The following is a 15,252-nucleotide window of genomic DNA, read 5'->3' as shown; positions in this document are numbered from 1 at the left end:
GAGCAGTGAGGGGGTAAATCAAGAATGACAATTTTAAAACCACTCTGAGAACAGAATGTTTACATGACAAAATATATGGTTTTTGAACTGTTTGAATTACCAAAGCATCATAAACAAAATGTTTATAGTAAGTATACTTGCTAATAAGTTTGGGTTGTGGGGAAGAATGCTTATTAGGCTAGGGTTGGCAGGAATGAAGTACTTAGGCCTTATACTTTGCGGCAGTCTGTGGAGGCAGTTTCCTTCTGAGTTCCTGTAGAGCCTGAGACTCCTTCTCAAAACACCTTGCATCTAATAGTACCAATTGAACAGACTTCGTGTATTTGTATTTACTTGTCATCCCTGGATTAAGTCGTAACAAATTATAGGAAAAATAAATTACTATCATTACTAAAAATTAGTGTAAAAAGGATGGAGAATTTTTTTTTTCATCTCACAAAACATTACTGAAAGTTTTAAATTTCATTTTGGATTTAGTTTTAATGTACTTCACCATTTAGAAGTCAGCAAAAATCTTTGTGTTTCCTGCAGGATGCTTGGGGTGCCCATGGGGCAGGGTAGTGGGAGGAAGGTGTGGAGTAGTTTACTGAACTCTATTAATAATACTGCATTAAAAACACTATATCAAAAAAAACAAAAACTTATAGGTAAAAAGAAGGTTTCTTGACTTACTGGAAATAGCGCTTATAAAACAAACCAAACAAAAACAGTCTGTGTTGTATTTTTTATCAATTGCTTCGTTTTTCAGTGCCCTTGTCATTTGATTGGCAAAATGCACGTTCCAGAAATTAACAGGGTTGCTTACTCTGTTGTATGAAAATGAACACTAACCTTAATTCCTCACTTCCCCCGAAAGAAAACATACAGCTCTTTGGAGGGAAATGGGAAATATAAAGATAAATCTTAAGGAAGTAGGAGAGAAGAAATATTTTAAATGTTTAAAAATTACGTGAAGGAATACCTCCATTCATTGATTTAGCAAACATTTGCATGCTTTCTACCTGCCAAGACCTATGTGAGGCAGAGTGATACAGAAAATGATAAGATCATCTGCCAGGAAGCTCCTGCCACCCCAGGCTCTCCTGGGCAGCCTTGTGGGCTTAGGATATGACTGTCTTGGCACACCGTCACCCTGTTGTGGTAGACACACTGGAAATATTTGATGTGAGACATAGTTCCTGCTCTTGTGAAGCTCACAGAGGGCACAGCCAAGTGAACAGACACCAGGAATGACTGCCTCCAAGACTGGTTTGCATTGGAGATGGAAATGGATGGCCCTTTTAAAGGTGTGGTTTATTGCTGAAAGAGAACATATCCAGCAACTATAGAATGAGATAGTGTAATTTTATATTAACTTCTAAACAAATTATGCCTCAAATCGACTTGGCTTCTGAAAGAATATGCAGGTTTTGTTTTAATTTAGTACTTGAGATGAAAGTGTAAACAGAGAAGGGCTTCTCCCTTTTGTGAATACTAACCCATAGTCTGATCCTGGCCATATGTACTCCTGCCTCTCTATAGACAGATCTTGTTGAGGAGATGAGGATAATGAGGAAAGAATCAGGTGGAAGAAGTGGCAAAGATGTTCTGGAGGGAGTCATACCAGTTTAGAGCCGAATAGAATGGTAAAGCACCTGTTCACTCTTCCCCATCTGCATCCTCACCCTAACCTTCCCACCTCTGGGGGGGGAACTTGCAATACTGTCTCCTACCTGTAATATTAGATTATAGCCAAATATACTGTCCTTGGACCCAAGTTGCAGTGGTATTATAAAACCATTCCATGCACATTGCTGAATATCTGCATGATGAGATGGGGTCAGGAGGAGTGGTCCCTATTTCAGGGAAGCAGAATAATCATATGGGGTAAGATGTGTTACCAAGCATAGAGGAGAAATGTTACGTCCATCAAAAAATAAATACTCTCAAATGGAGGATGTCCTCTGTCAGCTTAGAGGTTCTAGAAGTTAGCTAGGAAAGTAGAAAAATGAAGTCCCAACAAGTTTTTTTTTTTTTTTTTTTTTTTTTCAAAAGGTATAAAGATCGGGTACGGTGGCTCATGTCTATAATCCCAGCACTTTGGGAGGCCGAGGTGGGTGGATCACGAGGTCAGGAGATTGAGACCAGACCATCCTGGCTAACGTGGTGAAACCCTGTCTCTACTAAAAATACCAAAAAAAAAAAAAAAAAAAAAAATTAGCTGGGCCTGGTGGCGTGGGCCTGTAATCTCAGCTACTTGGGAGGCTGAGGCAGGAGAATCACTTGAACCCAGGAAGCGGAGGTTGCAGTGAGCTGAGATCATACCATTGCACTGCAGCATGGTGAACAGAGCAAGACTCTGTCTCAAGAAAAAAAAAGGAGGGGGATAAAATTAGGAGGTGATTTTTTTTTTTTTTTTTTTTTTGAGACAGAGTCTTACTCTGTTGCCCAGGCTGGAGTGCAATGGTGTGATCTCCACTCATCGAAACCTCTGCCTCCTGGATTCAAGCGATTCTCCTGCCTCAGCCTCTAGAGTAGCTGGGATTACAGGCATGCACCACCATACCTGGCTAACTTTTTGTATTCTTAGTAGAGATGGGGGGTTTCACCATGTTGGCTAGGCTGGTCTTGAACTCCTGACCTTGTGATCCATCCGTATCGGCCTCCCAAAGTGCTGGGATTACAGGTGTGAGCCACCGAGCCTGGCCTTAGGTGATTTTTTTGAATAAAGCCAAAGCTTTGAATTTAAATAGTAATGTAAAAGGAAATATAATTGAGTAGAAGGTATTAGAATTCTGCTTGCAGATTCCTTTGGGATCCTCTTTTTCTTTAATACGCTTGCAGTGGTCTTTGTGTGTTTATGTACAGTATCCTTAAGGTGGGTCGAAAGCATGTATTATTGCTTCATCTCAGTTTACTTTTAAAATGTTTTCATCTCCTACTTTTAATTTATCAAGCTAAACCTTGATTTTAGTTGTCTCTAGTACTCTTTATCATGAGGAATGTCAGAGCAGTTGAGATGTTGTATATTTTAGGATTCCTCACCCACTCTTGAAATGCACTTTGTTAAGCCAGAGTTTCAGGTCAGCAATGTACCCACACTTTTTCTTTCCTTTAATTTTAATGGCAACAAAACCAATTCTAACTTTGCAAGTTTAGAGTAAATAAGAATTGAGGGTTTTTTTGGTTTTCTCATCTAGATTCTAACTTTTATTCTAACTCTGATCTTTTTAGCCTTTATTTACCAGAAGTAATGACTGAGTTGTTTGGGGACCTAATAACATGTTGCATTGGGGGCAGGGAGGGACAGAACATGCTTCAGCAGTTCTCTATTGCTATTCTCATCCTTCTCCTTAGAGAAAGCCTCGTGACAGTAATGAGAGCAGCTTCTGTGCTTCATTATTCCAGATTTATTTTTATGTTGGGGAAAGGGAGAGTCTACCAAGATTATTTTTTACATGTTTTTTGGAAGGAAGGAGTTTTTTTTTCAACTTCTCATATATATTATTAATTTTAAAAACTTATCTTTAGAGAAGGCAAATCACTTAACAGTCAATAACAACTTTGATAATATATAGAGATGTATAAATCAAAAAAAATTTTTTTTTTTTGAAACAAAGTATTACTCTTGTTCCCCAGGCTGGAGTGCAATGGCATGATCTCAATTCACTGCAGCCTCCACGTCCCAGGTTCAAGCCATTCTCCTGCCTCAGCCTCTGGAGGAGCTGGGATTACAGGTGCCTGCCATGCCCAGCTGAGAAGTATGTAATTTATTTTGGCTGGGTCCGGTGGCTCATGCCTGTAATCCCAGCACTTTGGGAGGCTGTGGCAAGAGGGTCACTTGAGGTCATGAGTTCAAGACCAGCCTGGACAACATGGTGAAACCCCATCTTTACTAAAAATATAAAAAATTAGCTGGGTATGGTCGTGGGTGTCTGTAATCCCAGCTACTCGGGAGGCTGAGGCACAAGCATCACTTGAACCCGGGAGGCAGAGATTGTAGTGAGCCGAGATCGTACCACTGCAGTCTAGCCCCAAGGACAGTGTGAGACTCTGTCTCAAAAAAAAAACAACTATGGTTTCTCTCATTTTCTTGAATACCACTTAGTAATCTTACAATCATTTGATAACTATTTTTAAATCTTGCCTTATAAGAAAATATAGCTATTTTGAACAGCAGATATAGGTACCATTCTAGCAGATAACTAATGGGACAAGTCTGGAAAGCTTTGCCACATTTTTGCAATCTTAAGTGATGGGAAAGAATAACATATTTTTTTTTACATTTATGTAATGCTCTTAACTAATATAGAAATTAGTTTTAATGGTTTTGGCTTTCTGAATAAATGTGATGCTTTTGTTGAAATTATTGTTAGAAATCTGATCACTCTTTGCTGAGCCCTGTGCACTTACGTTTGTGGTTTTTGATGTTTGGTGTTAATAACATTTAGTAATAATATGCCTTATATGGAGAGGAAAATTGCTACGTTGTGATCTGTGTCCCATCTAATACAACTTATTGTTCTCTTTTATATTTAAATGCTATTTTAAAAAATACTTTGTGGCTGTTTGTGTCTGCAGGATCGCCCCAGGACATTCGACATGCACTCACTGGAGAGTTCACTCATTGACATAATGAGAGCTGAAAATGATACCATTAAAGGTAAGTTTAGAAATATACTCAGTTGATTTTAGACAGTAGTTTTAAATGTATGTTATCTATTTAATCTGATACATAGTCTGACAAATATTATGGAGTCACGTTGTATGCAGTAAGTTCTATCGATTTACATATATACCTCTTCTTGTTAAAAAATCCAACATATTTGATGAACCTCTACAGTGGAGCCATTGTGATGCCAATTAAGCAATCTAACAATGGGCAATTAGCTCAAAGACACCAACCACATACCTTATTTTATTTTTTTAATATCTCAAGCAGTAACTTCACATTGCCTCAATTGTTTATGTCTACCTACTTATGACAATGATCTGTTCCAGGAAGCGTTCACTTGTTGGTAGAATTTTTGCCTAGTTTCACATTTTAAAAAATAGCCAATACTTTCAAAGTTAAAGTGAAGTTTCGTGGTTCTCAGAATTTTTTTTCTATGTATTATGTTTTTAAAAAAGTACTATTTCTGCTGGGCTCGGTGGTGCATGCCCAGCTACTTGGGAGGCTGAGGTGAGAGGATCACTTGAGCCCAGGAGTTCTAGGCTGTAGTGTGCTATGCCGTCGGGTGTCCGCACTAAGTTTGGCATCAATATGGTGACCTCCTAGGAGTGGGGGACCACCAGGTTGCCTAAGGAGGGGTGAACCAGCCCAGGTTGGAAATGGAGCAGGCCAAAACTTCCATGCTGATCAGTAGTGGGATAGTGCTTGTGAATAGCCACCGCACTCCAGCCTGGGCAGCATAGCAAGACCCTGTCTCTAAAAAAAAAAAGTACTATTTCTACATGAGTTCTGGTCTCCATTCTGTTACTGACAAGCTGTCTATCTTGAATAAGACATTCCATTTGACTAGGTCTCAATTTCTTCATCTTTATAAAAACATAGAATCACCTGAGGGAGGTGCTTTAAAAATAAAATATAGATGTCTGGACCTCATTCCATACATGGGTTGCAGGCTTGGCATATTATTTTTTTAATATCTCAGGTGATGCTAACCTGTAGCCAGGAATGAAAATTACAAGACTAGGCCGGGAGCAGTGGCTCAAGCCTGTAATCCCAGCACTTTGGGAGGTCAAGAGATCGAGACCATCCTGGTCAACATGGTGAAACCTTGTCTCTACTAAAAATACAAAAAAATTAGCTGGGCATGGTGGCACATGCCTGTAATCCCAGCTACTCAGGAGGCTGAGGCAGGAGAATTGCCTGAACCCAGGAGGCGGAGGTTGTGGTGAACCGCACTCCAGCCTGGGTAACAAGAGCGAAACTCCATATCAAAAAAAAAAAAAAAAAAAAAAGTCTAGATATTTACTAAGGCCCTTCCTCCAATTTTGGGAAAAGTATCCCACAAAATAAAACATTTTTCTGGACAAAAATACCGGTCTCCTAGAAAGCAGGTATGTGTTGTTTTTTTTTAAAGAAATTTAGAGCTTTTGGTATATTTGGATGTCCCACTTAAGTTGTTGGCTTGTTGATTCATTCATTCATTCATTCATTCAGTGATTCGATAATTATGACCTGCTTTGTGCCAGACATAGAGCTTTGCACTGAGGTCAAAGGTGGTAAGGCAGCCTGTTGCTTCAACTGGTGACCCACTTAGCCTAGTTTTCCTTTGAGTTTGCCTTATCATGTTACTGATGCAGAAAAACATTTTATGTATTTTTCAGTAGACCAATAGTGACAATATTTTTTAATGAGGAAAGCTTTCAGGTTTCTGGAGAGAGAAAAAAATAATATTTAAAAAAAACAGGCATCCATCTGATATGATACGTTTGAATGAAGCATATTTGGAAGGTCTTTACTGAGTTTCTTACGGAATTCTGGTGGATGACTAGTGCAGATGCATGCTGTATAGCTGAGGAAAGTTGATCCCTCACTCAGAGCTGGCTTTATTTTTGCTGCTTTTTAGCATTCTGACTGTGGGTAGTCCTTCAGCCTCTTGGACCCTTTGTTTTCTCCTCAGCAAAATGAAGGGTCTAAGGTCCTATTTCTAGCACCAGAAAAATTGTACACTCTTAAAGAAAATAGCTAAAGGAAAAATACGAATGTCTGTGGGTTGTACCAATGTCAATTTCCTGGTTTTGTATTATAGTTATATAAAATGTTACCATTTGAGAACACTAGATAAAGAGGCTTTCTCTGTACTACTTTTGCAACTTGCTGTGAATCTATAGTTAGGACTTTGGAAGGTATAAAGGAGGGAGAATCAGTTGAGTCCAGGAGTTTGAGACCAACCTGGGCAACATGGCAAGACCCTGAAGACCCTGTCTCCATGTAATAAAATAATTTTAAAAAGAAAGAAAACATGGTGATACCTGTCTCTATATAATAAAATAATTTTAAAAAAAGAAGTTAATGTCTGGTGTGGTGGCTTACATCTGTAATCCTAGCACTTTGGGAGGCCAAGGTGGAGGATGGCCGGAACCCAGGAATTCAAGACCAGCCTCGGCAAGATGGGTATACCTGATTCTACCTGGGATGCTGAGGCAGGAGGATCACCTGGGCCCAGGAGGTTGAGGCTGCAGTGAATTGTGTTCCTGCTATTCAGGACCCTGTCTCCAAAAAAAGGAAAAAAGTTGTTAAAGAACATATTCTTAATGTGTTTAACTCTTTCAGCACATTTTTTCAAAGAGCTTCCTATACACTAGGCACTATAGATAATAAGTAATTGGAAATCATTTTTCTAAGCGCCTATAGTTTTTATCACAGAAAATACAGGTTAATTGCAGTGGATAGAAACAACTTGTTATGTAACATTTTAAGAAGCAAACCTCTAATTAATAGTTATGTTTGTTAGATAAAAAAGTTGGCACACATTATTCTTTTTTTTTTTTTTTTTTTTTTTTTGAGATGGAGTCTTGCTCTTCACCCAGGCTGGAGTGCAGTGACGCAATCTTGGCTAACTGCGACCTTCGCCTCCCAAGTTCAAGCAATTTTCCTGTTCCAGCTTCCCAAGTAGCTGGGATTACAGGCGTACACCACCAAGCCCAGCTAATTTTTGTACTTTTAGTAGAGATGGGGTTTCACCTTGTTGGTCAGGCTGGTCTTGAACTCCTGACTTCAGATGATCCACCCGCCTTGACCTCCCAAAGTGCTAAGATTACAGGTGTGAGCCACCACACCCGGCCTGCATACATTATTCTAATACAATTAACAATAGAATTTCCTTGGGCATCAGTTTTAGCCAGGACATCTTTATCAGATTTTTTCTTCTAGTTTGCTGAATGGTAATTGTTTAAAGTTCTGCCTTTATTCTATTTCTCTTTTTAAGTTCTTCTTACTAATTTTTACTAAATTAAGTTTCTTTAAACTGATATAGGGATAATCAAAAGTTAGGTCTGATGACAGAAAAAATTAAGTCTGATTGGTCTGATCTAGAACATACAGATTTTGTAAAATAGTGATTTATAGACTGCAACATGACAGAATGGAAAGACAGTGGGTTTTGGAATCAGATCTGATTAACTGCCATTCTGCCACTACAGTCTGTGGTGGCTGTGAAGACTACATGATATGATGCAGCTATAGATTTCAGTATATTGCCTGGTTCATAGAAGACACTAAAGAAATTACATGTATTATTACTAAACATCGAAGTCTGCTTTCACGCTTATCAGAAAAGCCAGCTTCAGTTTAAGTTTAGGTGCTAGTCTGGCTTGAGTATATTACAGGAACTTTGTGTGTTTTTTCCTACAAGGAGCAATAAAAAATTCACAGATGAGTGCATAGACCTAAAATGCCAGATTATAGTTATGCTTGTTTTCTTTCTCAAACAAGATCATGACCTTTGTATCATTGTAGCCTATCGGTACCAAGACATTGTTTTTGCTCAGGGTAACATTTTATTTTGTTAAACTATCTTCTGATTTAGATAGCTATTTTAGGAGTACTATGCTTGATTTTAACAGTTGTTCATTCTATTGTGAAATTTTGTTTAAAGATAATAAAGATAAAAATTTGAATAACTTAAAAAGAAACACATTGTCATTTTGAAATAGGTGCCTAACACTTACCAATGCATTTTGAAAATAAATATATAAAATACTCTTCCAGCACTCTGCTTTCTTAGAACAGAAAATAGAAAATTGACATTAGCCAGGTGTGGTAGCTCACACCTGTAATCCTAGCACTTTGGGAGGCTGAGGTGGGTGAATCACCTGAGGTCAGGAGTTCGAGACCAGCCTGGCCAACATGGTGAAACCCTATCTCTACTAAAAATAGAAAAATTATCTGGGTGTGCTGGTGTGCACCTGTAGTCCTAGCTACTTGGTAGGCTGAGGCAGTAGAATTGCTTGACCCTTCAGCAGGCGGAGGTTGCAGTGAGCTGAGATCTTGCCGCTGCACTCCAGCCTGGGCGACAGAAGAGAGAGACTCTGTCACAAAAGAAAAGAAAAAAGAGAAGAAAGGAAAAGAAAAGGAGATTAGCATTAATTTTGAGATTACTAGAGAACAGTATACCTCTTAGAAAAAAAATTAAACATTTGATTGTTTTAAAGACTTCACAATTCAAAGACAACTTTAATACTTATCTTAAAAATAATTTCATAAAAATTATGAATGATCTCATTTATTTTTATCTTTAATTTCTAGTTCCTCATAGATATACAGTTTGTGTGTGTATGTGTTTAAATAATAAGGCCTACATTTGCTATGGGAACTACAAGTTGAATCTATTGGTATGCTTATTATTAACTTAAATTTTCAAAAGAGCTAGAAAACTTAATTTGTATTTTTCATTTGGGAACAAAAAAAAAATCTCCCTTACTGTAATGGGGTTAAAAATTTTATTTTTACTCTCAACAAAATGCTTGATAGGCCTAGGAATCTTCAAGTACAGTTTTTGAATTTCTGTATGAATGTGTTACTGATTCCAACTGACTTGTTGGAAAATTTATCTTTTTTTTTTTAAACAAATGTTCAAAGGAGTACATAGCTTTCATAATTCATATTAGGGTTTTTTTTACAGCTTATTTTAAATTGCTTTTCTAAGAATTTTGAGGCTACTATCATTTTTTCTATGTATAAGGGATTTAACTCTTTTTTTTAATTTTTTTTAAAAGATGTGGTTTCACCATGATGGCCAGGCTGGTCTTGAACTCTTGACCTCAGGTCATCCACCCACCTTGGCCTCCCAAAGTGCTAGGATTACAGGCCTGAGCCACTGAGCCTGGCAGATTTTATGCTTTGGGGAAGGAAAAGGGTTCTTCTCATTCATTATCTCTGTGTCCTTTTTCTGGTCAGCTGGCAAGTCTGGATGTTATTTTTATCTGCGAAATTGTGTATTGCCTTCTCCATAACCAACACCAGTGACAATCCGCAGAAGCTCTTCCCCGGAGACCTATTTCATTTTCTTTACTGCACACCCAGTCTCATAAGCTTAGAGCCTGAGCTACAAGCTGAGTTTGAATTTTGATCTCCCAGGTGGCAGCTCGTGCATTGCTACAATACTATTAGGCTTATCAAGTTTTTTCTTCACCCAGACAGAAAAATTTTTTACTGCTATAGATAGATACCTAGATGATTATTTTGGGAATATTGTATCCTGTTGTTATTCCTGTTTTTTCTCACTTGTAAAATTGATATTTGTTACTTAGAAATGGAGCAGCATGAAATAGATTAAAACCACATGCCAGTACATCTGTTTTCAGCCATCTGAAGCATAGGCTGGACACAGTGAAATAAAGATTCATAAAGCAGTGTTATATTCAGTGTATAGAGAGACCTCTGAAAATTAAGGAGCCTTTTTTTCTTTATGTGAAGGGAATAAAGAGACAAAAATAGTGCTTAAAAATTATCAGACATCAGACAGAATACAACAATCCACAGTTTCATAAGAGTGGTTGAGTATTTTAAAAATTCAGTATATGAAAACAATGTAATATTCAATTTGCTTCATTTCACTAGAAAGCCAAAACGAGACAGCAAAATTATTGAGAGAACAAAGGCAATCTACAGACTGTCAAAACATTATAGGTGTTCTTCAGATATTAAGTTATGACTTAGAATATCATATTATTCCTTTGAATATTGTGAAATTGGAGTCTTTTTCTCTTCATATTGTTGTAGAATCTATCTAGCTTTCAGTTTTTGAAAGGGTAGACTCAACATATCCACCACAGTTCCTCTGAGTTTCCAGCATTTCAAGTACTTAATTTGAATGTAAGCAATAATGATTGCATTCAGAAATGCAAGTTGTTTAAAGTGCCAGTCTTTTACATATCCCCATGGTGCCCAGGAAACCTATTGCATATGTAGAGTAAGTAGTGGAAGCATGTTATACAGTTAAATACATGACTGCCTCACGTGTTTCTTGCATTGCTTTATTTTAAAAGCTATGGATCTACTCCAAAAATGCTATGTATTTAATTCCTGACTGCTAAAGGTGTTGTGACCTTGCATTTAAAACACTTTCATATTTTTTCTTGCTCTATCTACATGTTAAATTTAGAGACCCTTCCCTGACTATTTTTTATTGCTGTAAATTTGTTTGAAACAAATGCTTAAATGAGTAGGCAAGTGATGATTCCATCTGTGCTGCTTTTCTTTGTTGCTAAGCAAAAGAATTTATAATAGCCTTTCTAGAAGAAAATCATGAAACTCAATTGAAAGTTTAGTACACAATGCTTGTTTCATCAGTTTCATAAGTTTTTTTATATCATTGTAAGAGAGTGGCTGTTGGGATACTTATTTAAATTCTAGATCTTTACAGTAGGGAGAGAATGAGTTTAGTGCTACGTAAAAATATGTAATAAATAATAGTCAGAAAACCTTAACTTTTCTTTTGATACACAATTTTACTAATATTCCTATATTCGAAATTGCAATCACTTAGCTGACTCAGAGAACACATGTTGTGTACTGGTACAGAGGCATTAGAACAAATATTTTATACAGATACTTACTCTATGCAGGCTGAAGTAGCTCTAGAAACTTGCCATGAGAGTTGCTAAATTTTGTCACTTATTAATTTCATATGTTATAAATTTGAAGCAATTTGGGTGTAAGTAAAATTTTTTCAAAACAAAAGGAAGTACTGCTAAAATAGATTCTGTTGCTTTAATATTAGAATGATTTATTTCAGGTAGGAATGGTGGGGAGGGTATATAATTTCATACAGTATTTAACCTTTTTCTATTTAAATTGGTTTGCCTGTGGCAAAATAAGAACAGATTACTGGTACCCTAACCTCCAACCTTTTTAAAAGATTAGGTGAACATTTTCCTTTAAGGGACATTTAATGGAGCATGATTCAAAGTACCATAAAGAAGAAATGGACAGACCAGGCGTGGTGGGTCATGCTTGTAATCCCAGGGCTTTGGGAGGCCTAGGCGGGTGGGGCACCTCAGGTCAGGAGTTCGAGACCAGCCTGAGCAACATGGTGAAATCCCCCTCTCTACTAAAAACAGATCAATTAGCTGGGCATGGTGGTGGGCGCCTGTCATCCCAGCTATTTGGGAGGCTGAGGCAGGAGAACAGCTTGAACCCGGGAGGTAGAGGTTGCTGGGAGCCAAGATTGAGGCATTGCACTCCAACCTGGGCCCCCGAGTGAAAATCCATCTTAAAAAAAAAAAAAAAGAAGAAGAAGAAGAAGAAGAAATGGAGGATAACGCAAACCAGTTATTTTTGCTTGAATGTATAATCAAATTTCTCCTTCCAAGTGAATTATTAGTATGTGGTATCAAATGTCTCTGATGAATTGAGGGATCTTTAAATATCATGTCTTTTGGATTGAGAGTCAGCCGGCAGCTGCCTGCGTGTCTGGCTGGAGCCTTTCTGAAATCGGCTGGCCCTTTTTGCTCTGTTTGGATGATACCAAGTAATTCAAAGTAGCGTAGCAGGGGAGTTACTGAGGTCTCTTAGGAAGTAGAAAGTTGCCTTACTTCTCAGAGCCTCATAAGTAACGGAGGAAGGTAAACAGCAAGAGTATGATTTAAACTGGGCTACAATTAATTGTGTGTGTGGCTTTTAGGAATGAAGTGCGTTTCCTCTCTTCTTGCACTCTCCCTTTCTTGACTGCGGAAATGGAACATCCTAAACAGTCTCTTGCCTTGGCTTAGCTGTGCTGTAGGATGGGACCTGGGCTTCTGTGTTGAGGTAACTTCTACTGTGAGGAAGAAGAGAGCCAAGTTGTGTGGCATGATTTTTTTTTGTATGTAAAAGTGAAGGGTCTGCTCTTAATTTCGAACAACTGCCTGCTTTCTGATTTACTTTTGATCCGGATTTGTTGGATTCCTCACTCTACTGTGTAGGTTGAGCTTACAAAGGTGTGGATTTTGAGCAGTGTGCTTATCCCCTTTCAGATTTTGGGTTGCTGTTGCTTTTGTCTTTTGGGTTTTTATATGGTGAAGCGGGGAAGGGGAAAAATGCCTGGGGCAGGGTTGGGGGGTCATGTGATGTACGTGAATGCCGATATGGTCATGGGATCAGACTGAGGTCTTCCTCGCTCTAGCCTCTGAACGGAAACCAACTCAGTTCAAACTGCATTTTATGCATGGGCCAGATCTTCATCTGGCCTGTTTACTTACATAACTTATACTAGTCAATCGAAAATAGTGATCCTCTGCCCTCTACCTGCCACACATTTGTGATTGAATATTTGACCCTTGTTTTTAATTGTTCTAAAAATCACATAAGCATTTGTCACAAAGGGGAAATTTGTCTTATGTCATCCGTGATGTGGGTCCATAATTACTTAAGCAGCCCTTTTATTTTAATCCTGAACACTGAACACAAGAAATCCTATTTTGAGGCCGTGAAAATTGGTTATTTTATTCTTTGTTACCTGAGTGAGAGGTGAGGGTAACGGTGGGTGGCGGGGGGTGGGGGTGGGTAGTATAATAGTAAACTTTTTATGTTATTAGAAAGTTAAATATACTTTTACAAGATTTTTTTAAACTCATTAACTTTTTTTTCTTTTCAGTTGTAGTAAAGCATTCTTATTCTATGGTTATTATGACTTAATATTGCTTGACATACATTCAGGGCAGAGATTTAACTATGTATGGTAGTTAAAAACTTAAGAGATAAATTAGAAAACAAGCAACAATCAGGTAACAAATTAACAAGCACTTTAATGTTTTACATTGTCATATTAAGTTTTGTGTACAATTTAAGCTTATGTTTTACCATCTGGACAGACGAAAACAGTAATCTCTACTCAGAAATAAAATCAGAATGACAATTAGTATAACGGGTTTTAGAATTTGTCCACAGTTTGTCAATGATAAATATTGGGTACCTTCCTACTGTGTAAAAGAGAAGGGGGCCCACAACATTTATGGTGATACATGTCATTCATGTGTCACATCTAAATTAATATAGCGTATTGTGTACCTTTAATAGTGTCACATTGTTTTTCCATGTTTTCCTTCTCTAATAAAATTCTATAGAAGTGACTCTTGCCATCTCATTTCCTGATAGCTACAAAAACAGCCCAAATATCTGCTTAATAAAAAAGCCCTTTGTTGTCTATGAAGGTCTTAAGGCTTTCCTTGATCCTGTTATGTAATCTGAGACTATGTTATTTGCTGACTTTGGGGGAGGAGAAGAAATGCTGCCTGATTCATAGTTGTCATAAAAATATTCAAGATTCTCTGCATTCAGTTTTAGCAGCAGGAAGGAGGGAACAGTTCACACTTGTGCCATGAAATTATTACTTCCTGAAATTTCTGCATGGAGTTTCTACCTGAATTTTTATGCAGTTGATTAATTTATCAGCTTTATGGGCCTGATAAATTGTGAATTTCTTGTTTTTTTCCCCCTCATGTTACCATTATCCTTACTACCAAAACTGAAAAGGAGGAGAGAGAAAACTCTCTGAAATTGTTCTTGGTAATTAGCCATTCAGTTTGTAAAAGGAGTACTTTTTAAGAAGGTTTAAACTAGTTACTACTTTTCGAATCAGACGTTGAGATGGCCAGGCTGCCTCTGGGCTTCATTATTTTGTCTAATTGACTGATTCTGAATTCAGTCCCACACCAGTGCACTCAGTTCTAAAAGCAAGGCTTTGTTTTATTCTGGGTATTACCTGGTAACCAGTCAATTAAGAACATTAGTGGAACTCTGAAGGGAAAGCAGTTCCATAATCTCTTTGGAATCCAGTTGGGCTGGTGCCAGTTGCTGTATATTGGAAAAGAGTAAGAGGAATCATCCAATTAGAGCCCCTCTTTAGTGCTTGAGAAACCGACAATAAAGAGCAAGTATTAATTCTTAAGAGCAGCCTTGATTAATTGAAATATAAATAACTTTTTAAAAATCTAACTTCTGCTGGCTATAATATTCCAAATAATATATGTCTGGCATGGTTAGAGATATTTAAACCAGCTGCCTGATTTCTTTATTGTAATGATCAAAAGTTGTTAGCATATAACAGACTTTTCCAAATGTTACGAAATAAAAGGAAAAGCGTTTAGGATTGTGTTCAAATCTAGTTTGGCCACTAGTAGTGCTGTGGCCTTAGGTTGGTCACTTCTCTAGACCTCAGTTTCCTCACCTGTAAACAGAGGGGTTGAACTTAATGATCTTTACGTTACTATCAGCAATTCAGTCTTATATTACAGAACTGAAGGTGCAGTTTTACATGATAAAACTGAAGGTTTTTATGGTGT

The 15,252-nt window shown here is 37.6% G+C and overlaps 1 protein-coding gene across 4 annotated transcripts in view; it reads left to right on the top strand.

Annotated features, from left to right (window-relative positions):
• The window catches only part of CPEB4 (cytoplasmic polyadenylation element binding protein 4), a 79,360-nt gene that overhangs the window by 17,383 nt on the left and 46,725 nt on the right, over positions 1–15,252 (top strand). For all 4 annotated transcript variants that reach the window (XM_003936137.4, XM_003936136.4, XM_010346643.3 and 1 more), the window contains exon 2: positions 4,561–4,642. In XM_003936137.4, coding sequence (XP_003936186.1) covers positions 4,561–4,642 — 82 coding nt within the window. The remainder of the gene's footprint in view (positions 1–4,560; positions 4,643–15,252) is intronic.

Source organism: Saimiri boliviensis, chromosome 20, assembly GCF_048565385.1.
Source record: "Saimiri boliviensis isolate mSaiBol1 chromosome 20, mSaiBol1.pri, whole genome shotgun sequence".
Classification (NCBI taxonomy): Eukaryota; Metazoa; Chordata; class Mammalia; order Primates; family Cebidae; genus Saimiri; species Saimiri boliviensis.
The sequence above is the reverse complement of the archived record's forward strand: the minus strand, read 5'-3'. Positions and strand labels throughout refer to the sequence as shown.